This window comes from Mchenga conophoros, linkage group LG10 (assembly GCF_057382185.1).
Source record: "Mchenga conophoros isolate Kocher_MC1m ecotype Shallow Benthic linkage group LG10, M_conophoros_male_GT1.1, whole genome shotgun sequence".
Classification (NCBI taxonomy): Eukaryota; Metazoa; Chordata; class Actinopteri; order Cichliformes; family Cichlidae; genus Mchenga; species Mchenga conophoros.
This window is the reverse complement of record NC_140535.1, coordinates 34,361,026-34,382,633: the sequence shown is the minus strand read 5'-3', so window position 1 is coordinate 34,382,633 and position 21,608 is coordinate 34,361,026. Positions and strand designations below refer to the sequence as shown.

The 21,608-nt window shown below is 44.7% G+C and overlaps 1 protein-coding gene across 1 annotated transcript in view; it reads left to right on the top strand.

Annotated features, from left to right (window-relative positions):
* LOC146566276 (uncharacterized) overlaps nucleotides 1-21,608 on the top strand; it is a 49,125-nt gene that overhangs the window by 14,481 nt on the left and 13,036 nt on the right. Inside the window, exons 2-7 of the mRNA XM_085289897.1 lie at nucleotides 6,671-6,823; nucleotides 8,895-9,002; nucleotides 17,122-17,326; nucleotides 19,021-19,251; nucleotides 20,827-20,933; nucleotides 21,604-21,608. The exon at nucleotides 21,604-21,608 is cut by the window's right edge and continues 143 nt beyond it. Of these exons, the coding sequence (XP_085146023.1) occupies nucleotides 6,671-6,823; nucleotides 8,895-9,002; nucleotides 17,122-17,326; nucleotides 19,021-19,251; nucleotides 20,827-20,933; nucleotides 21,604-21,608 (809 nt within the window). The remainder of the gene's footprint in view (nucleotides 1-6,670; nucleotides 6,824-8,894; nucleotides 9,003-17,121; nucleotides 17,327-19,020; nucleotides 19,252-20,826; nucleotides 20,934-21,603) is intronic.

The following is a 21,608-nucleotide window of genomic DNA, read 5'->3' as shown; positions in this document are numbered from 1 at the left end:
ATGGACGATCAGGGCAGCTGTGACTCATTGTTATTCCAGTGTCACTGTCTGTTGATCCAACAGTTATTTAGCACAGATTCCAGCCATAATGATGAAAAGTAAACATTGTGCACAGACGCACACACATAGATCTATAGCTGTGGGTCAGTCACATAATTGTTGCAGCTGTAACGTGAGTATTTTGGGGCTTTAAACAGGAAGCTCATATGAAATCATTTTAATACAGGATGCTGACAGTTTGTTGTTGAAAACAACTGCAGATTATTTATTATCTGAAGCATCCACAGCCTTGTTTCTGTCAGGGAGAAATGTTTGCTGAATATTTCAGGTCGTTTGCAGCTTTCATGCTGCAGCTGTGGGGAGTATATTAGGTTTCATTCAAAGCTGTTGTAGATATTCGTTTTTTTCTGGCCTGTAGCTCTGAGCGGGGATCACAGAGCGGTGGAGGCTGGATGATGGATTCAGTATCAGCAAACAGCAGCATTTGTTTTCTTTTTTTGGTTTTTTACAGCTGCAGTATTTTCCACGCAGTGCTGTAAAATCTAGATCAGCATGTCTGCTGCGTTCTACATAAAACAGCATGCGTGCATTTTCCTTTCATTTTATCATCCTGCTGTTTTTAAAGATTTACGTCTTCGGGAACCAGCAGCGCCAAGAGGCACACAAACAGAAAGTGTTGCGAAACACACACACACACACGTTATTGGATCTGGTCTTTTTTGGTGACGGCCACAGCAATATATAAGTAATCTTTGAATACACTCATGCTTTCATGGAAACTCCTGTGTGATCTTTTTCATGATGATTTTTTTAAAACAACATCTGAGGAGAAATGTGTTCAAACTAGAGCTGAAATAAATCTCCCAAACTGAGACTCCAAAGCAGCTACGCCTCTAATAAATCACAATATATGCAGGAAATGGACGTTCATACCAAGTTAGCGGGGCCGTTTAAGCAGATATTCTCACATAAGTAGTGCTTGTCCCTGTTCTGTGATATTAAGCTGCTCACATTTATACTTACAATTATCATTGTGAGTGTTTCAGTGGATGATGGCTAAAGGAGCAGGTGCTAACTGGGCCTAAAACGAGCTAACAGAAGCTGCTGAGCGCTAACGAGGTGCTGCCTAATTTAGAAGTAGAAGACTCGGGTTAGGCAGGAATGCAGCCTTTAAACAAACAGTCAGCATTCAAAATGGAGAAAATGTTTCACCGTGTGCATCGTCATCTTCTGCACATCAAAATACTTGTTTGTCATGTATCTGCTGTTTGTTCTGCGACATGTTACATGCTGCTGACTTTCACCTGAAAGTCCAGCTGCAGCCATCAAGCAATCTAAAGTCTCCGTCTGCAGTGGTGATGCAGGTTATTTAAAATCGAATAATTAGAGACGTCTCGGTCTCGCCTGTCTTTATCCAGTGTGTTTCAGACATGATGGATTTGTTGTTTGGGACCAGATGTAGTGCAGTGCCGCGTTTAAGGACATGTAACACACACAGGCACATTTCTGAGTCATTCATTGACACTGATGCGTTCCCAATGCCTCTTAAACATCAGGTTTGACCCCCCGCTGCATAAATGTAGCCCTGAAATCAGCTGCCAGCTCTTTAAAATTCCTTTAAAAAACAACACTTTGGTCTAATGCTTAAAGATGGAAATATGTTAATTTACTTTGTGTTTGGTTTTCTGCGACATGTGACCTGAATCATTCGCTCAATTAAGGAATCCATTCTACATCGTGCTAATCCCACTTCCTACTTCCTGTCACAGCGCTCATGAGTGAGGCCTCAGTAAACAGCAGTGAAAGGAGCTCAGCAGTTAAAATAATAATGATAACCGCTCACTTCTACACAAAAAGTGCAGTTTAAAGAAGCACTCGCATCCTTTTTCTCACCGTGAAGCTTTTTGCCCATCAAACACTAGCCGTCTGCTAACGCGTGCTGATTGGTCGGTTAAGGATTTACCACAGCACACCCTCGCTCGATGATAAATAGGTTTTGCTATGCCTATAACATCTAACAGAAGCATCCAGGTGTGTGGACGAGGCAGATTTGGGATGGTTGAAGGTCACAGAGGTTCTCCGCTTCTGCTCGCTTCACGCGTTAAACCAAAATGGCGGCTGCAGTAAAGCGGGTTAAGGTGCTGTGATGTCGCTAATGCGAGCTAAAAAGATTTTCATTTAAACTTCAAACAGTTTCTATCAAAAACACAGAAAAACAGATAAAGTGTTGAAAACAGGTTTATTTTGATGTGTTTAGGGGACATCTGTAAATTGCAGCTTCACTCTGTTGGACAAAGAAAAGTTTACACCAACTATTCTTTTCTACATTGTGACCTGTAACAGAATAAAATATTTATTTTTAGAATGGATTCATTAAACATCTGACATATCAACACTATGCATCTGTTATAGGCTCGTGTCAAGCATTTAGATTTGTTTGACAGTTTTTATAACGATGACTTTGTCAGTGGAGAAAGTAATAGTTTGTATATAGTATACGTAGTTGTGGTTACATCAGAAGCCCACTTCTGCAAAACGTCTCTGTGATCTTAATAAAAATAACGTGACCTGAAGCTAAAACCTGAACTGAAACTTTGATCAGAAGCGTGTGAGCCGGAGTTTCCTTTGTCCAATGCGCTAACACGTCTTTGAATGAGGCACTCTGAAGCAACTTTAAGCCAAAAAGCCGATTGGAAACATGTTTTTTCATATGAATATTTATGTTCTGAATTGAGTCGAGGTTGTTGGTGCACGTTTCCTTTTCCTGTGGGTTTATCGTGTGGAATAATCACACAGTCTGCTGACTGAAGCTGTGGCCCAGGATCCAAAATGGCAGCGCAGGGCCCTCCTGACGGGCACAGATCCGGTGGAGTTGCCTCCTTCGGTTTCCGAGGCGTGTTTGGGTTTTGTCGTTTCAGCTCTGGGTCTCTCACACAAAAACAAAAACGGTGAAATCAAAGCTGTGGGATTCTTCGCCCGGCGGCGGGGACAGTGTTGGCTTTCAGATGCATGAACGTGCTCCAGGTGTGCTCGATTTATTGTTCCCGTCGTGTAAACACCCACGAACAGTGAGGGGTCGGCTAAGTGGGCGGTAAGACGCTTATTAACAGCTTATTAATGTACATTAAGCGGATAATGGTGCGATTCTTTACTGTACTGTAACAGAAGGTGGTTTCTGCTTCATTTAGATCACGTTATGTATATTTAATGACATTAAAGATTCAGTGAGACATGGAAGGTTGGCAAGAGAAATGAGGAGACGTGGTCATGATGTCCTGGAGAAAATCTCTCGTACTAATCAGAGACTTCATGTGCAGGGAGTTTTCAGCTTTCTTTGCCTAAATTAGAAACATCCTGTCTCAGACAGGAAACATAGTCGTGCATTTGTTATTTCCAGGCCGGACTATTGTAATTCCTTATCAGACGGCTCTAAAAACTTCCAGCTCATCCAGGATGAATTGTGCCAGGACTGCAGGCGTGGCGTTCTCGGGTTTTCCATCTGTCTGTTTAGACGTTAACAATGGTGGATGTTCACATTAAACATGGTTATAGTTTCAGATAATGAGGTCAGCGTGTGAACGTTTAATTCCCGTGAGCCAAACACTCGGCTCCGAACTGTGTGATTTTTACAGAGATGAGGGGATTTCCCAAAGGTGTTCATCTCCGGCTGTTGTACGCGGTGAACTCCGCCTCTCGCCACGTGATGGTTTAGATTAGCTCCACCCCTCCCACCACCCTGAAAGAGTTTAAAGGTGCAATAGGTAATTTTTTAGGTTATTTAATAGATAAAAAATAAATATTTAACTCATAAATCATGTAGTTGCATGTAATACATGTTTGAACAAACTGATGCATTGTCATAAACTTAAAGCGGGTTTGTGGATTGTGGAAGCCGCCATGTTGTCCCACCATATTTGAACACAGCGGCTGTGAAGAGCATCTCTTTCCTGACTAGCTCGGTCTGAGTGGAGACAGAGGCTAACAGCAGCTAACTGCTGCAGAAATGGCAGCGCTTACCAACAGTTCAGCCTGTCCTCAAAAACTCAGCGACGCGTCATCAGAAATGAGTTTGTCTGAATCACGTGACTCCTGTCAGACTGACGGTGTTGGCCGGGCGCTTCTCACCCAGCATTGTCAGCTGAGGTAAACGTTCAAACGTTACCCACTGAAACTTAAGAAGTGTCTGGACTTCCTGTGTCACGGGGGAGTCCACAATCTGCTGTAAATTTCATGGTTTAAACAGTTTTTATATCATATACGGGCCGGTGGTACCAGGGTCCGGCAGCCTCGCCTCCGTCAGTGCGCCCCAGGGCGGCTGTGGCTACAACGTAGCTGCCATCACCAGTGTGTGGATGTGTGTGTGACTGGATGTGTAAAGCCCTTTGAGGTCCTTAGGGACTAGTAAAGCGCTATTCAAATACAGGCCGTTTCCCATATAAATATCATATAACTGATAATGTGGCTGAACTGGGAAAAGTCTGCACTTCTGTCCTTTCACCAGTGCTAACGCCTGCTGATTGGTCAGGTAAAGATTTACATTGGTGAGCGGCGCTTCTTTACAAAGGATGACTGTGTGTGCAGTTAAAGCCCAACAGAAAGTTCAGTGTGCTGGTTTTGTTGGTTGAAGGTAACTGAAATCCTCCACAGCTGCTGGCTTCCTGCCCCAAATCAAAATGGCGGCTGCTGTGACATCCTGTATATTCCAAGGACACTTGCCTAAAATCTAGAATATATTTATTTATTTAACTTGATCTATTTTCTCAGACACTTAAACCACAAAGATTTGCAGAATAAAAAAGTTTATCACAGAATTGACTTTGATGTTCTACAGCTGAGATCCTGACACGACCGAATGAGGGGTTTCCTGTCTCTGTGACATCACACAGAGCTAAAAAATGCTAGAAACTCAGCCCTTCTTTCTGTTTTCAAAGTTTTCAAAACAGGAAGTGCAGAGATTAGGTGTTTGTAAGTATTTAGAAGTTCTCTGGCCCCGCCCCCTCCTTTTTTACGAGGGGGAGCCAGTAAGATTTGACCCGAACACAACAGGAAAGTTAAAAGAGAAGCAGAAGCTTAAGTGGCTTCTTTCAGGACAGTACAATAAGACAAAGGAGGATTATTTCAAACTGGCTCATGCAAAGCCTCTCGTGTTAGAGCAGATCAACTTTAACATGTCTACAGGTGATGATGTCAGAAACTCGTCGTAATGAAAGTTGTTGAGCTCAGAGTTTTTATTTTGGCTCCAGTCAGATTCACACCTTTGAGCATGACTTGGTCACATGGCTGCAGCCGCTCGCAGGAACCGTTTGGAGTAACGCAGCAGGCTCCGCATTACAGAGGCTGAATGATTAACTACAGCAGATGAGTTTATGGTGGCTTTCTCCTAAACGTGTGTCCTTCGTGCTGCCGCAGGTGAAAGAGAGAGTAAACCCGCAGGAAAACGCTGCTCCAGCCGCTGTTTGTGTGTTTTTAATGTGTCAGCGAGTTTCTGGCATTTTAAATCAAACTTTGAACGTTTCCGTCACTCAGAGGTGTTTAAGGTGTTGACAGTGTCGTCTCTGAGTGGCGTTTCCACGCGGGAAAAGATGGCACGGCTCCATCATCAGTGTCGATGTCAGAGGTGTGCAGAGTTTATGGCTCAAACAAACCCTTGAAAATGTGGGGAGGACTCTGAGCTCTGTGTAGGCATTTCCTTTGACTCCATCACTGAGGTATCGGGCAAGTCTAATATTAGGTCTGTGAATCGTTGCAGCATTTATTGACTTCAAAGAGCCTTGATGTGTTTATGGGTCTGAAGTTATTTTAAAAAAATAGGAATAAGGTCTGAAGATTGTGGTTTTTGGACCGGGAGAGCAGCAGTGTGTCATTCGGGCTGGTTTGTAGCCTCAGTGATCGTTTGACCCAGTTTAACCTGCAGGACCACCAGAGACAGCTGCACAGTAGGAAGATGAGCCTGGTTTCTAACCACACGGTCATATGAGCCTTTAGATTTTACCCAGAATGCACTTGAACAGCTCAAACATCCAGGACACCAAAGCTTATTTCAGACGGACATTAAACTGCTTCCTCCGACAGATCCTGTGATGCTGACGCTCAGAGCAGATTTTACCTTTAGATTGTGTAAATGTGATTTTAAGCTCTGAAATTTCAGTGGTTAACGTCTAACACTTCAACGTCCCGTAACTCTGAAAACTTTTATTGTGCAAAGGTAGAAATTCATGAAATACAGTGACGTTAATGTCCAGGGATAAAATCAGCTGATTCTGAGGAGTCAGCTGATTTGATAACGTTTTGGTTTTTATGAAGGAGCCTGTGATGCATTTAAATGGCTTCTTTGTTAAAACACTTCAGTGTGATGTTACAGGAAGTGTCCCTGAGAGGACGGGGATCAACTTTACACAAAAGATTTTCAGTTTGAAGTTTGATGGGCTGATCAATGCTAAACAGTGAAACCGTATCGTCATGTTTTCTCATCCTTCTTTCTTTCATAAACACATTTTACATTTTCACGTGGACTCACCTTTTCTCTTCTTACCTGTGAAAACAAAAATGTGCAGATTTTTCTTTGACTGTTATTCGATTGTTGTGTCTTTTACATGAATTTAAATGATTGTGATATAACTCTCCTGTGGGGTGAGGTTCAGGCTGTGACTCTGTTTTCTGTCTCTCTCAGTGGTTGGGTGCTCCCTCCTGCCAGCGAGGCAGTTACGCCTTCTACAAGTCGGTTAGCAGCCGAGCTCAGCCCAACGGGCCCGTCCAGGTGTGGAAACTCGGCGAGTTTTACTTCATCCGCTGTGGACCGCAGGATCCTGCGTGCATCGCCGAGGTGAGAAAGCTTCAGACTGAAAATGTCTCCTGAGCTCGCTGTTTGGGTTTCTGGAGGGAAACGGGACCGTGTCCTGAGGGTGGTCGTTGAGAGGCGGTTACGTGGGGTAGAAGAAGACTCTAAACAAGGGGAGGAGCTAAAACTGTTTCCTGTTGCAGTCTGAAAGTACAAATAAGGAGCTGGACCTGAGCAGAACGGATCTCTGAGGCACCTGCCAGTTTATATAAATATGAATGTTAGCATTTAGCATCGCAGCCACTAAGCCTTCATATAAGGACGGCAGATATGAAGGCTGTGGGAAAACTGGAAACGCTACAGATGGCGGCTGTCCCCAGAGAGCCAATCAGCAGCCAGAAACAGGAATATTTTAGCTGTTTCTGTGTTGAACTTACAGGAGGAGAAAAAAGCTTTTTAAAACTCGCTTTGGAACAAAAACAAGAAAAGTTAGACTTTCTTGGTGTTTTGAGCGTCGGTCCTTAACGTGAGCACAGAAAATGATGTTGCAGCTCCTTAATGTTAGTTTGAGATGAGAACGTCAGCCAGGTCAGAGTGCCCACGCCCTAATAATGTAGATGAGATGAACCAATTAAACCTCTGAGGTCCTACACTTCCCATAATGCATGTGTGTGACATCACTGAGTCGGGCCGACCACGATGAGTAAACCGCGCCGACGCTGCAGATCGAGCCTTAAATGTGTCGCCATCCTGCTCTGCTTCCTGCTTCCTGCCTTACGTGAGCTAATCGAGACTAATATCATGTTTTATTGAGTCCCACGGCGAGGCTAAATTTAGTCAATTTAGGTCGTGGGCTGAGCCAGCGAGGACTCGTGTAATGAGATTACTTCGTATTTAGGCTGATGGTATTGATGGAAGCTAATGAAGGCTTTTTACATACTGAGGCCGTATCGGTCACTCGACAGGCAGGTGGGCAGCAAGCTGCCAGCGTGAAACAAGCCGTTTGAGCTCCTCCCCCTTTGAGCCAGGTCACTTATGATTGGCAGCCCCTCGTGAACAGTGGAGCTCAGAGCTTTAAATGGATTTCCTCATTTTTGTGATATTAACCTGCTGCTTACTTTTCGTTCTGTTGCGCTCTTAATCCAAAGTGAAGTTAGCACATTAAACCAATCAGCTTTGATGGTTAGGAGAGATGCTTAGTCAAAAGTTTTAATAGCTTCTGCACATGCTCATTAGCATTTTTCTCTGTGGTTTAAGCCTCAGGTTTCAAAGAAAATAAACTCGCCTTTAATCTGTCTTCTGCTTTTCATGGTGAACCTTCGCCCAGTGTCAGCGTTTCCTCTGTTTTTGGTCTCCGCCAGCTTCTAATAGAAGTATTAGAGAAGAGCTTTACTTTGAGCGCCACATGTGACAAAGCAAATTATCAGACTGTTTATTTTATTATTGCTCGTTAATAAAAGCGTGAGTATGTTATATAATTTCAGCAAAAACTCAGTAAATCTGAAACCTGTTGAAACGAGGGCAGCTTCTGCAGAGACACAAACCCAGAGCTGGCTGCACACCAGCAGCATGCTGGGAGGGGAAATGGGAATCGGGACCAGGCCACAGGGAGGCTGCAGGTTCGATCCAGGAAGCAGCTCGTCTCAATGTGATGAAGTCATTCGTAAAATGTGAAGAATTTTTGGTTTCGCTTTCCTAGAAAAGGCTGTGTGCAGTTTTATGTTCAGGTCTTAAATAAATGTTTTCTGTTTTTCTGACACCAAAAAAACAAAAATCACTTGAACTCATGTGTTTGTGTGCTCCCCCCTGCGTGACTCTGCACGGCGTGGAGCGCTTCAGCTCCGCGCACGCTCGCGTAATGTTGTCTGCCGCCTGTGCCGGGACAAAGCGTTCCTGCAGGTGCACAGTCGAGGTGTGAAAGGCTCAAATTCAAAGGCTCTGCTGTGATAATTGATCAAGCTGATGGTGGACAGACTGTTTAATATTTAGGGCCTCGGTATCAGCGACTCGGCTCGAAGGCAGTCGTGGTTTTTAGGCAGATGCTTCTGTGTGGAGGCTGTAAATGTAATAAATCAGTCAGAACGGTTGAAAAATAAACGTCGTTCGTGTGCATCAGGTGACCTTACTGTGGGAGGACCAGACCCGGCGCCACCTGCTGGCCAGTGCCAGACTCTACTTCCTGCCTGAGGACACACCGAAGGGCCGGACCAGGGAGCACGGAGAGGTGAGTCACCTCCCTGTCAGTTTATTTACGTGAAGTGCAGGTGTGTCCCCACAGCGCCGCCACGGCCAGCTTCCGATCTTGTATCTTTCCTGTTTCAAAGCCTCTTCATTGGCTTCATGCTGGCTTCAGAGTCAATTTTAACGTTCAGCTCTTTCCCGCATAAAGACGAGTTTTGACCCCTCAGTGTATATATATCCATGAAGTCGTGGTTTGATGACCATTAGAATAGTTTCCAGGTGTTTCCAAGGGTAGCTGCCTGGGCGGAGATGCAAACCCAGTCGTTTGGTTCTATTAGCAGCCTGAAATATGTCAGAAGCTGCTCAGCTCACAAAGGGTTACTCCTAGTAGGCTTTCAGGGGGTAAAGAGTATACCAGAGTATATCTCAGAGCTTTTATTGACTCACTCGTCCAATCGATCCCTTCAGTTTTAAAACACGAGGACTTCGGGCCCTCGAGGTGGTGGCTCACAAACTCTGGGATGAGTTTTCCTCAGTTATTCTTTGTTTTGGATTCAGAGGTTTAGAGCTGGTCTAAACGGGAGTGCTGAAGCCTTTGGGTAACTATGCATCTGACCTTGTGGCGTCCGTGTGTCTGATTTACTGTTTTATCTGTTTTTCCTCGGTGGCCTTGTCTGTGAAAGTAGCGTTATGTATAAACTTTCCCTCACGTTTGAATCCTGATAACTTGACAAATGCAGGCGATATCCACGTGTATACGTCAGGTTTGAAAACACATTTAAGCTCAGCTAAAAACTGCAAACAAATCAACTTTGATCCAAGTCAAAGTCTGAGGATCAGCGTCACGCTTCAAATAAACAGCAGCAGGTTGAAGTCGGTGCAGCAGAGAAACAGAAGCTTGTTTGATCTGATTTCTGACAATTCACCAAAGGGAAAATGCAAAAAGTGCATTCTGGGTAAACTTTGTGTGACAGGTGACTGCTCAGAAAAACGTCCCTTTACCAACATTTTAATACCAGACTCATCTTCTGGCCCTGATTCCCTCTGGATCGATATCAATATTTCCCTCACACTCGTCACCTCTTACAGCTCATGTGAGTCGTTTCCAACCCGAACAGCAGATCTAATCTCTCCATTGAGTCCGGGGTCGTTCACCTGGAATAGCTCCCCTAGAGCGTGCCCACGAGACATCCCGGTCAGATACCGAACCAGCTCGAGTGGCTCATGTCGATGTGACTCAGACTTCAGCAGGGAGTCTTTGCAGAGCCTGCAGCGTAAACTAACCAACTTACGTCCCTGACGTTTTTCCATGTCTTCGTACGTTCCCTCACGTCCGGTATCAAATGCATCTTGTTGAATCCTTACACTGAGGGGATGATTGTTATGCTCTCAAGGATAAATTCAAACACTGCTGTGGAAAAAAGCTGGAAGTGCGCAGGAAGAATCGATGGCACTGAACAGGCCAGTCACAACAGCTGCAGACGGCGTCAACCCGACGTGTAGTTGCATCTCTCGGGAGGTGGACGCCAGCTTATGGCGCCCAGCAACGCGTCAAAGAAAACCTCATTTCCACTGTTTGCATCCACAATTTCGTTCTTTCGGTCATGATCTCGTGGTCATAACTGAGGATAGCAAACCGATGGCTGAATCGCCGATCTGATGGAAGTCTCTGTTGTAACTTTCTGATATAGTCGACTTCCGTCCGTCCCGGTCCTGGAGGAGCTTTAATTTGAAAATCATGGACAGACATCCTGAATCGCTGGAAAATATGAATTAAAAACCAAAATGTTGCCTCACCATCTTTACGTTGAGGGCCTGTAACTGCAAATATTTGAAGTATGAAGGTAAAATTGGCCTCATTAAATATTCTAATAATTGCCCTTTAATCTCCGTCTTTGGTCTCCATCAGCGTCTCCTGCGGAGAAGAATTCCTGCAGAGTGAACGTCCCCGCGTGTAATCTGGGAAATGCTTCAACAACATCCATTAGTAACCTTGTCACAGGAACACGGCCTCCTTCTCTTTTTAATCCAAACACTGAGCAGGCTGACCTTCGGACGCCGTCTCCTCGTGCTGATAAAAAAGTCTTAATGTGACTTTTTTCTTCTCTGCTGCTAAAACAAACGAGCATTCAGGAGCAAACATTAACGATATTTTCCATCTGCTCGCTGCTCTCCGCGGCCCGATATCATTTCATGATCAGCTTAATGAACGCGCTGGTGTCTGAAGGCACGAGTTACATACAAGTGTTGGATTAAAAAACGAGCAGATGTCAGAGGAGAGGGAGAGAGGGTCAGATGTGTTTTTGATTAACACAGTTCACATGCAGGCTGCAGCTCAGCCTCCACATTATAAAAAGAAACCTCTGGGAATGAGGCTAATGCATTACCCAAATGTAAATCCTGTGACTTGTCTGCAACCAAATTTTCCACATTTTCAGCGGGGATATTCCACTGTTTGCAGAAAACAGCTTTTTATGGGACTGGCTGCTTTTAAAATGAGATTTTTACTTTAACTCAATAAGTTTAATCAGAAAGCTGAATTTCTAATCTATAAAAGAGCAGTTAGTGCTGCTCATTTGTCAGGACAGTGTGTGATCATTGTAATAAGAGGGGAGTGAGCTATTTCACATTCAGTTTTCCTCTCAGTTAAACTCCGTGTGGAGCTGTGAGCTCGAATCTGTGCATTTATGACAACGTTTTTAAAACTATATGAGGGAAACAAAATCACATTCCCACTTCTTCCTTGTTCACAAAGCCTGTGGGAGCTACAGCTGAGGGCCTGAAGAGCCGCAGGTGGCCGACCTCTGACCTAACCACAGCTCTCTAGGCACCTAACCTGAGTTCATTAACCCTTTAAATCCCTAAACATCGTCGCTGTCTGTAGGTTTCCTTTTCTCTCCTGAGCTGTACAGAAAATGGTAAACGTGGTCACACGACACCAGCCGGCTGTCAAACACAGTAGGGACACGGTTCTGCGCCAACATCCTGCCTGTGATTTCTCCGGCCCGCCACAGTCTGCATGAAATTCACCAGTTTGTCTGCAAATACTCGCAACTCACTGAACCCGGAAGTGCAGCGCAAACATAAACTGGACGTTGGCCTTCAAAGTAAAAGTTGTCTTACTGCTGCCACCAACACGTTTCACAAAGAAAACTTTTATTTTGAAGGTGAGAAAAAGGTTTTTGGTGCAGCATCATCACAGCCAGTTTCATCCTCAACCAGTCAGCCGCTGGTTTTCACGTGGTTCCAAAGAAATAGATTTTCCCAATTCAAATTGATTTCAGAAGTGAAATCGATTCATTAAATCCTGAATCCATTTTTAATTATAAATGCATTTTCCCAGAAACGCCAGAATCTCAGGTTAAAGCTCACAAAACGAAAACAGTAAATGAGAGCAGGTACACGGATTCAGCACAAAGACGTGAACACAAACGAGCATCAGAATCAGCGAGACGTCGGCTTTCTCGCCCGACGGCACGGACACGCCGTCAGGGCTGAAAGCCGACAGCTCGCTGATTCTGATGCTGCAGGTTTCCTCTCTCTCCAACCAAAATCACTGAACCAGCAGCAAAAGATGAAAACTACGCTTCACGTTTACAGTTTTGCTTCCACCACGATTAAATCACACTTCCTGCACAGCTCTCTCTCTGTACTCGGGGACCAGTTTACCATACAAATCTGTTTTCTGCATTATTTGCTTGCTTATTATGTCTCCGTTGTGAACAGTGCTGCTGGCCGCTGTGGTTTGTTTTGTTTTTTTAATGACCTCTGAGAAGAAAAAGCCTCATTTCTGCTGTTCAGTACCAAAGAAATGGAACTTTTTAAAATGATGCCAAATTGCAGAACTCAAATCAAACTTTGCTCGGCTCCACTTCAGCAGCATCAGGTAATGTTTATATGATGATTTGTTTTCTTCTACTGTAGAATCTTTTTTTATTTATTATTCATTTATTTTTCTGAGGTTATCTCCTTCGTGTCTTTCTTGTTTTATCCTCAGTTCCTTTGACCCGAAGTCATCTGTGTGATGCTCACACCTCTGATAAGTGTCAGCTTTGTTTTTATACATCGATATAAAATATGCATACGTGCTGATAAATGATCAGAATTATAATAGTCTGAAAGTTGTCCGAGTCAGAATCGAATCAGATCAACTACAGAGATCAAAACCGACACCCAGCCCTGTCCTGACCAGTCTCCAGGCCGCGTGACTGAGAAGATGATGATGGTTTTATTGGAGTCTCGGCGGTTCCTCGAGTTTCTGATTTTGGGACCTGAGGAGCGTTTGGAGCCGGGCATTGAAGGTTTGTGTCTCAGTGAGTCTTCAGGACTCGTTGGTGGTGTTGGACGCAGAAGTGCCGGAGTGACGCTTGCATGCTGCTTCATGTGTTAGCTGACGTTAGCAGAGCGGCTTTTATCCGCTGAGCGAGTTCTCGTTGAACCAGCTGAGGTGCAGGACAGGACGTGTTGTGAGTTAGATAAGGAAACAGGAAGTGTAACACGGCTCTTACACTATGAAAAATAAATTCCTGCCTCAGTCTCTCGTCTCCTCTCGCAGGACGAGTGATTTCAGATGTGGAAGCTCGGTGTGTCTTTCAGTCGAGCGTTTTGTTTATTCATGACTCCTGCAGAGCTCCTCCTTTGCGGTGTTAATGAGCTCTCACCTGGCTGCAGCCCAGGGGGCGGGGAGAGGGGTGCTGGAGTTTTTTAGAGGCAGGTTGGGCTCTTTTGTCTCTGCCTGAAGGACGCAACAAGATCACAGCTGACGAGCTGGGATGGGAGGAGGCCTCTGCGGCTGCACCTCGGCTGCAGACCGGACGATCGGTGACTCAGATGTTTGTGGGCTTCTTTGATTCAGTGAAACTTCAGTGACTTCATATGTAAATGAGCTGCAGTTGGCCTCATTTGCATAAAGTGCAGCGCATCTGAGAGCCAGATCAGCAGAAACGTGCTGTTTGTTTAATGTTTGATTTGAGGTTAAAATAACATCACGGGCCTGCTTTTAATTAAGCTTCTGTGTCTCATTCAAACCCAGAGGGACCCGGCGAGTGTTGGCTTTAATTCGCTGCAGTAGCTGATCTCATTGCGGTCTTTGCACCACCCGTGTTGTGACCTGATGGCTGCTTATTTCTGATCCTGCTGCAGATGTTTGCACTTTTTTTCCCTGCTCGTTTTTTATTATTTGACCCATTTTTATCTCTTTTTCACATGTAGGTTAGGTTGGTTAGGTTTAGGGAAGCTTTGAGGTTGAATCAGAATCAGAATCAGAATCAGAATACTTTATTGATCCCTGGGGGAAATTATTTTTTGTTACAGTGCTCCATTTTAAACCAACATTAAGACAAGACAGACAATACACTAACTAAGAATAGTACAATATATACATATATATACATACATACATACATAAGTCACTTATAAATAAATATTTGGAAAAGAAACATGTGTAGTTGTAGCAGTAACCAGTGTGTTAAGTAGATGCGTTGTACAGGGAGATGGCCACAGGCAGGAATGATTTCCTGTGTCGTTCAGTGGTGCTTTTCGGTAATCTCAGTCTCTCACTGAACGAGCTCCTGTGACTGACCAACATGTCATGGAGTGGGTGAGAGGTGTTATCCAGCATTGTCTTTATCTTGGACAGCATCCGCCTCTCCGACACCACCTTGAGGGAGTCCAGCTCCATCCCCACAACATTGCTGGCCTTACGGATCAGTTTATTAAGTCTGTTGGCATCTGCGACCCTCAGCCTGCTCCCCCAGCATGCAACAGCATAGAGGATCGCACTGGCCACAGCAGACTCATAGAAAATCCTCAGCATTTTCTGGCTGATGTTGAAGGACCTCAGTCGCCTCAAAAAATAGAGACGACTCTGGCCCTTCCTGTAAAGTGCTGTGGTGTTTTTAGCCCAGTCCAGTTTATTGTCAATGTGTACTCCAAGGTATTTATAGAAATTGACTCCTTCACAGCTCATCCCTCGGTTTTATTTTGAAAGGCCTGTGAGCATGTAGCGTTTTTATCAGTGTGTTTAAATGTTTTTAAATTAATTCAAAATACAACCTTAAAAAGCTTACACTCACCACAACGCCACCCTGTGGTCCAAACTGGTATTGCCTGACAGTACAGCCCAGCTCCAGTTCGGCTTCAGCTGATATCTCCTCAGAGCAGCACATGGGTGACTTTTCTTATTCTTCTGATATCGTCTGTTAATCCTGGAAGATTTAATTACTAATTAATTCCCCTTAAAGACTTTTTTAAAATCAAAAACAGAGAAAAAATATAAAAAATCTAACAAAGTAAAACTAATAAAACAGGAATCATTAAACAGACAGTTTGTACAGGAAGTTCAATGTATTGAAGGGACATGAAAAGATGGGCAAAAACCAAATGAGAGCAGAGGAGGACACGATATGAGGTCAGGTCCGGTTGCTTTCTAACCAAGTTTAAGATTATATGCAAAGAGTCTGTTTAATGGAAATAGTGGAAGCTCGCGCTTGTTTTCTTTCCTCTTTCACAGACAAAGCAGCTTTTAGCTGTGCTTTTGTACAGATAGTACCGGACCAGTTAGACCCAGCCGGCTTTAACTGGAGTAGATTCACATCCACTGGTGGATGCCGCCGCTGTGGGGTCATCATATCGGCTTCTAACACCATTTTAATGGTTTCTCAGTCCGGCAGCTCTGAGATTAACAGATTATTCAGGGGAGACGTTGCAGTTTGAAAAGATGAGATTTTGTCTGAGTGGCAACACCTGTCGTTCAGGAGAATACCGAAGTGGTACAAAGCTGTGGCAACGTCACCGCTGACGTGCAAAGCCACCAACGGAGTCATCTCACGCTACCCCGCCACCCGCTCTATCACCCCAGCCCTCTGCATCATCACGACATCATGGAGTCTCTGCCTGCTAACATACCTCGTAAAGGTTGTACACCCATCCTTAAAGCAGCCCTCTCCATTTACCTGAGGGAAAAACAAACAACCTGTAGTTCCTCTAATGTCCACTCGAGGCTCCTGCGGCGAGTCCGTCCTCACAGGCTCAAACTTTAAAATGTCCAAATTTTCAGCAGAAATAAACACGTTGACAGCTACGAAAACCCGATTCTGCGCCTTCGTATCAACCACACCGCGCTGAATCTTTATCTAACGCCAACTGTGAATGTTTAATTAAAGCTTAACGTTTGCATTTTTATGTGTGATGGTGAATAATTGGCCCACAAAGATATGTGAAACTCGGCTTTTTATCAAACGGGACACACTGGATGTTTCTGATCAGTGGCCGTGTCGTCAAAGGCGACGTGATGCCAACAAAAGTGTAACTGTTCTCTTTACATTAAACAAACTCAGTGAAAAGCTTTAAACGCAGCTCCAGCAGTGTGTTATTCACCAAAACATGAAAACATGCGAGTCCTGCACGGACTTCTGCCTGCCGTAGTAAACTTCCTCTTTCGTTTTCAGGTGTTGCGTCACTTTGACTTACACATCATCACGTGTGTCTGAGCAGCAACTCTAAATGTCAAGACAAACATGAAAAGCTGACCTGTGGCAGAGCCAGAGGGCCTGTGGTTACAACTTCAGCAGAGTCAAACTATCAAAGACGCTTTAATGGAGACGGAAAAGTGGATCTCAGCTGGATGGAAAGCTGCCCGTCACGAGTTGGTATCAGAAATCTCATGAAGCTTGGTGAAGGGCCGACCCTCGAGCATCAGTCGGTGTTAAAGCGGCGCCTCAAACACCTTTTTAAACATCCAATCATCTTTTTGAAGGGTTTCTCCTTTTTAGTTCAAACTGGTTCATTTATTAGAAACTCTCTGCTTTAAATCTTTAAGCCGTCTTATCTCCCTCGCTCTCCTCACGTAAAAGTCAAGACTCCAGCGACAAACCAGTCGAGGCGTTTCCTTCTATTTGCACACGTTAGCTCTCTGTTTGCCTCCATGTTTGAACACAAATCGGCAGGTGATAGTTTGACAGGTGCTGTAGATGTTTAAAGCAGCACTTTAATCAAACTGATGGGGTTTGTTTTTCTCACGCTCACATTCTGATTTTAAAGTGATGCTCAATTCAAGTTTGGCGCCTTCAGAGTACAGCGACTCGGTGTCGGCCTGTCGGGCGTTAAATGGTTTGAAGCAGATGATAACTTCAGCACTGAATCTTCTGTTTGTGTCTGATCAGGATGAAGTTCTGGCGGTGTCCAGGAAGATGGTGGTGCGGGTGGAGGACCTGGTGCGATGGTCGTGTGCGCAGCCGGCAGGTTGGAGCAGCAGCCTGAAGGCGCTGGCGTGCGGGACCAACGGCCTCCACAAACCTCCGCAGAGCGGCGACGGCAGCAACGGCACGACGGACAAAAGCAGCGAGCCGCTCAAAGACAAAACTGAGAGTAAGAAACTCTCTGCAGATGTTTGCAGATGTGAACCAGAGCCAGTTTGTTGGTGTGGAAATGCTGCCGGTCACACTCCTGTACATGTTCCAGCCTCCCTGTTAGAGCTACTTTTATTTTGAAAGGTCAGCAGTGAGGCAGCTAAAGCAGCATTAAAAGAACAGAATCATTGAAATCATCTGATGGATTCAGTGCTGTGGTCATTTCCTACCCACCACTATAAAAGAAGTAAAGACGTGCACAGAGAGAAGGCATAAAACTATAAATTAGCCCTAAATGATCTAAACATTTTATCCTGATTTCATAAAGCCTGCATGTGTTTTGAAAACTCTTGGGTCTCTATTCTGGATCTTCTTCCTGTGTATTTCCTGTATCCAGAGGAGTTCCTCAGGGCTTCACAGTGGGACCACTGCACTTCCTCATAAAGAACTGGCCACCCACCCAGAGATCATTGTATTTGTGTTTTTGTACATATAGACATGTTTTCCCGATTTTAGAAACCTTTCAGTCCTTATTCTGAATTTGATCAAATTTCACTTTCCAGCTTGCTGAGCAGAGCGAACGGGATGTTCAGTGCTTTACTTCCTGTATCAGTAGGAGTTCCTCATGGCTCCACACTTGGACCGCTGCCGTTTTCTGTGAACAGGAGTAATTTTATCATTATAAAGATCATCTGTGTGATGTTATACAGATGGCTGTCAATGCCTGGTTATGATGGAGGTTTCTTCCTGTTAAAAGGAGTTTTTCCTTCCCACTGTCGCCAAGAGTTTGTTCATAGCTTTCGTCTGATTGGTTTTGTAGTATTTTAGGGTCTTTACCTCACAGTATAAAGCACCTTGAGGCAGCTGTTATTGTGATTTTGTGCTATAAAATTTAACTGAATATGTTGTGACCAGTTTTTATGCCGACACATCTTTTGCTTATCAAAGATGTTCTTAGGTAAATATTGATTAAATACTTCTCTGGGTGCTGTGGTTGGACCCGGACTTGATGCCTGAACATGATGGCGATGGCATCACGATGGCCCAAAAAAACACAAAACATAAATCTCGATTTTGTCTCCAGGTGAGGAAACTCTTGGCAAGTTTAGTACCTGTGCTGTGGAAAGGGAGTGCACGTTTCCCACTGATGGGATTTTAACCATGAGTGTCAGCCTGGGTGGGATCTTGTTTATCTCTGTGCATACATGTTTAATAAAACCATAATCAGAGTGGGTTAAAGGGTTTTGCAGAACGAGCTGGTTTATATGGAGCTGCTCTCTGTTCTGTGTCAGCTGCGCTGCTGGTCAGGTCACTGAAAAGGAGGTTTTTAATCCAGAGTCCTGAGAAAGGAAGCAGGACGCTGTTTGCATGTTTATGAATGCTGCCGACTACCTGCAGCACAGTTTAGCCTTCTTTGTAATTTCAGTGGTTTCCCAAACAAATCGGATGTATTTGAGGGTGACGGCTACAGAAACGTCAAATTAAACATCTCAAAAGTGCCGCCTGGTGTTTGCAAACACCCCCGGCGCCTGCACAGCGGTAATCAGTAACTGGGATACTCGTGTTTGTCGTGTATACAGAGATGTTCAGAGCCCGGAGACAAATCCGGGGCCTGACGGAAAGTGGGAAACGCTGTGTTTGCAGAGCATAACGGAGCGAACGAGTTAAAGCCACCGAAACAAAAATAACCCCACCTGTGTCTCCTCCCCTCAGACGGCCCGGCGGAGCATCACGCTGTCAAAGTCATCAGCTACCCCCAGTACTGCCGCTTCCGCTCGCTGCAGCGGCGCATCCAGGACGGAGCAAGGGGGTCTACCCTGCAGGACCCCCACCTGCTGGCGCTGGGAGGCATCAAGGTGACGCCCAACACCCGAGTCATGTACTGCAGGGACACCTTCAACCACCCGACGCTGGAGAGCAGCTCCGGCTTCTCCTGGCAGTTCAGTGAGTGTGCTGACAGCGTTTGTGTGTGATGGATTTAAATCATTAGAATAACAAACATACGGTCTAAACATCACGTTCTGAATGACTGTTTAATCTTTACGGGCTCAAATTGTGGTCATAAATATTTTGTACTTTAAATCAGGATTTGTGTGTGGACCAAAAAATTACGTATCAAACTCTGCACTCAGGTTTCAAGTACGAATTTGACCCTATTATTTTTCCTTTCATCTGATTGGCCAATGTCATGTCAATCACAAATTTGACAATCCAATCAGAGAACAGATGGATGCTTTATGGAGCTTCAGGTCCGGAGGGAATAAATGCCCTTTTACATGCCAGCCCAGCGTTTTCCTTCATCACCACGAAGGCAAACAGTCTGTGGTCGTCTCAGTTTGGTGATTTTTGTGTCACAGGTTTACCTGCTTAATACAGGGACCTCCAGAGACAGTCTTCACTAGTGGGGATGGTTACAAAGCTTTCTTCATTATGAATTAGCGATACATGTTTTTATTGAACATTTGAAGATAAAAAAAAAACACAAACTCTTGTAGTTGACACAAAGCCCGAGATAGAAACGACAAGGAGCAGGTGCATCTAGTACAGGTAGAGCTGCTGCAAAAACCCACAGAGCCCAGCCGCCAGCAACAAATTCTGGATCCTTGGCTTTTAGTTAGCAGTTAGCATTAGCAGCACATGCTGCGTCCGATGTGAAAGGACCTTTATGCTGCGCACTGTGACTCACAGCCATGGTCCCAGGTAAGCCCTGACTTTGTGTAAAACTAATCCTAAAGTAATAATGTGTTTCTAACCACTGATATACTAAAACTTTATCCTTTCAACAGCTGCTGAAAGTTAGCGGACCTAGCTGCTATATCGGATATTTATATAGAGATCCTCCAGCTTCAACCTGTATCACCCTTCAAGGACCTGCAGTTCAAAAAAGCGCCCCTCAAACAGCCAAACCCATCTGTTCTCTGATTGGACAGTTAAATTTGTGATTGACATGACATTGACCAATCAGATGAAAGGAAGAAAAATAGGGTCAAAATTCGTACTTGTAACTTGAAACTTGAGTGCAGAGTTTCACACGTATTTTTTGGTCCACATACAAATCCTGATTTACAAGTGCAAAATATTTATGACCACAATTTGAGCCCATAAATGTTTTCTGCTGCTGAAAGGCGACGTTTGTGTGTAAGATGAAACATATAACTGGTTTTTGAAAGCCCTTTGACCTGAAAGCATCACTTCCTTCCTCAGTACAGCTTCCTGTTTGCCTGTGAAACGCTGCCACCTGCTGGAGAGTCCTGAGCTGTTTCTCTGGTGTCTGCAGGCTGGTTATAAAAGCCTGTAGTGAGATGTTTTCAGGTTATTTGAAGGTTGGATAAACTTGTCCACATCAGTGCTTTAGAAGAAGAAGAACACGCTTACTGAGCAGATCAGGCTTCAAATCAACCTGTTAGATTATCCACTGAAGAGGAGAGGGGATGCCTCACAAAGATCGCCTCAAACAAACACAGGAAGGCCTCCGGAGATGTTGTAAATGTTTACGCCTTTATTTTATTTTTCCTGCAGGATGTCCTTCTCTCAGTCTGCGAGGACGACCTCGTAAGAGGAGAGGCCGCGACAGCAAAGACTCGCCAAACTCCAGCCAGTCGGAGTCGTGGATCGAGAGGATGAAGGTGCGTGTGGCGATCATCTCATCGCTGACTGTCATGTTCAGGCTCCTCTTCGTCGTTACGGCGTGTTTACAGAAAGCTCTGCTTCAGGCTCCAGATCCTCCTATAATACAAACTCTGCTGAAAGTGAAATCAAATCCTTTCAGGAAGTAGATCTGGTCCCGCAGAGCTGTGAGACTGGAGTAAAAACATGAACCTGGTCTCTGTTATTAGACGCTCGGAGCTCTGCTGTGAGGCAGGTCTGGGCGTGCAGTTTCAGCTGCTTTGTTTCAGCGCACACGTGCACCCAGTCGCTTTGTCAGTGCTTTGAATGCATTCGTGCCCCCACGCAGAGGCAGGTTTGCTGTTCATTTAAGAAAGCCAGAGCACTCACATATGGAAGTGGATTTTAGAGCTGCTAGCTTTGGATCCACGAAGCAACAAACACGCTCGAGTCTCTGAGCACTGCTGGATTATAATCCTTAAACTGCTCCGAGGTTTGACCTGCGAGGCCTCTCACAGCGCCCTCTAGTGGCAGACGTGAACATGTGAGCCTCGCAGCAAATAAAGTCGTTTAATAGATTCAGTTTCTGACCGCCAAAATAAAGGCGCAGATCAGTTTTAATGTGACGAGTAAAATAACAGGAAGTGCTGAGGCGTGCAATGATGATCTCACTGCGTGTTTCCCCCTCAGGAGAA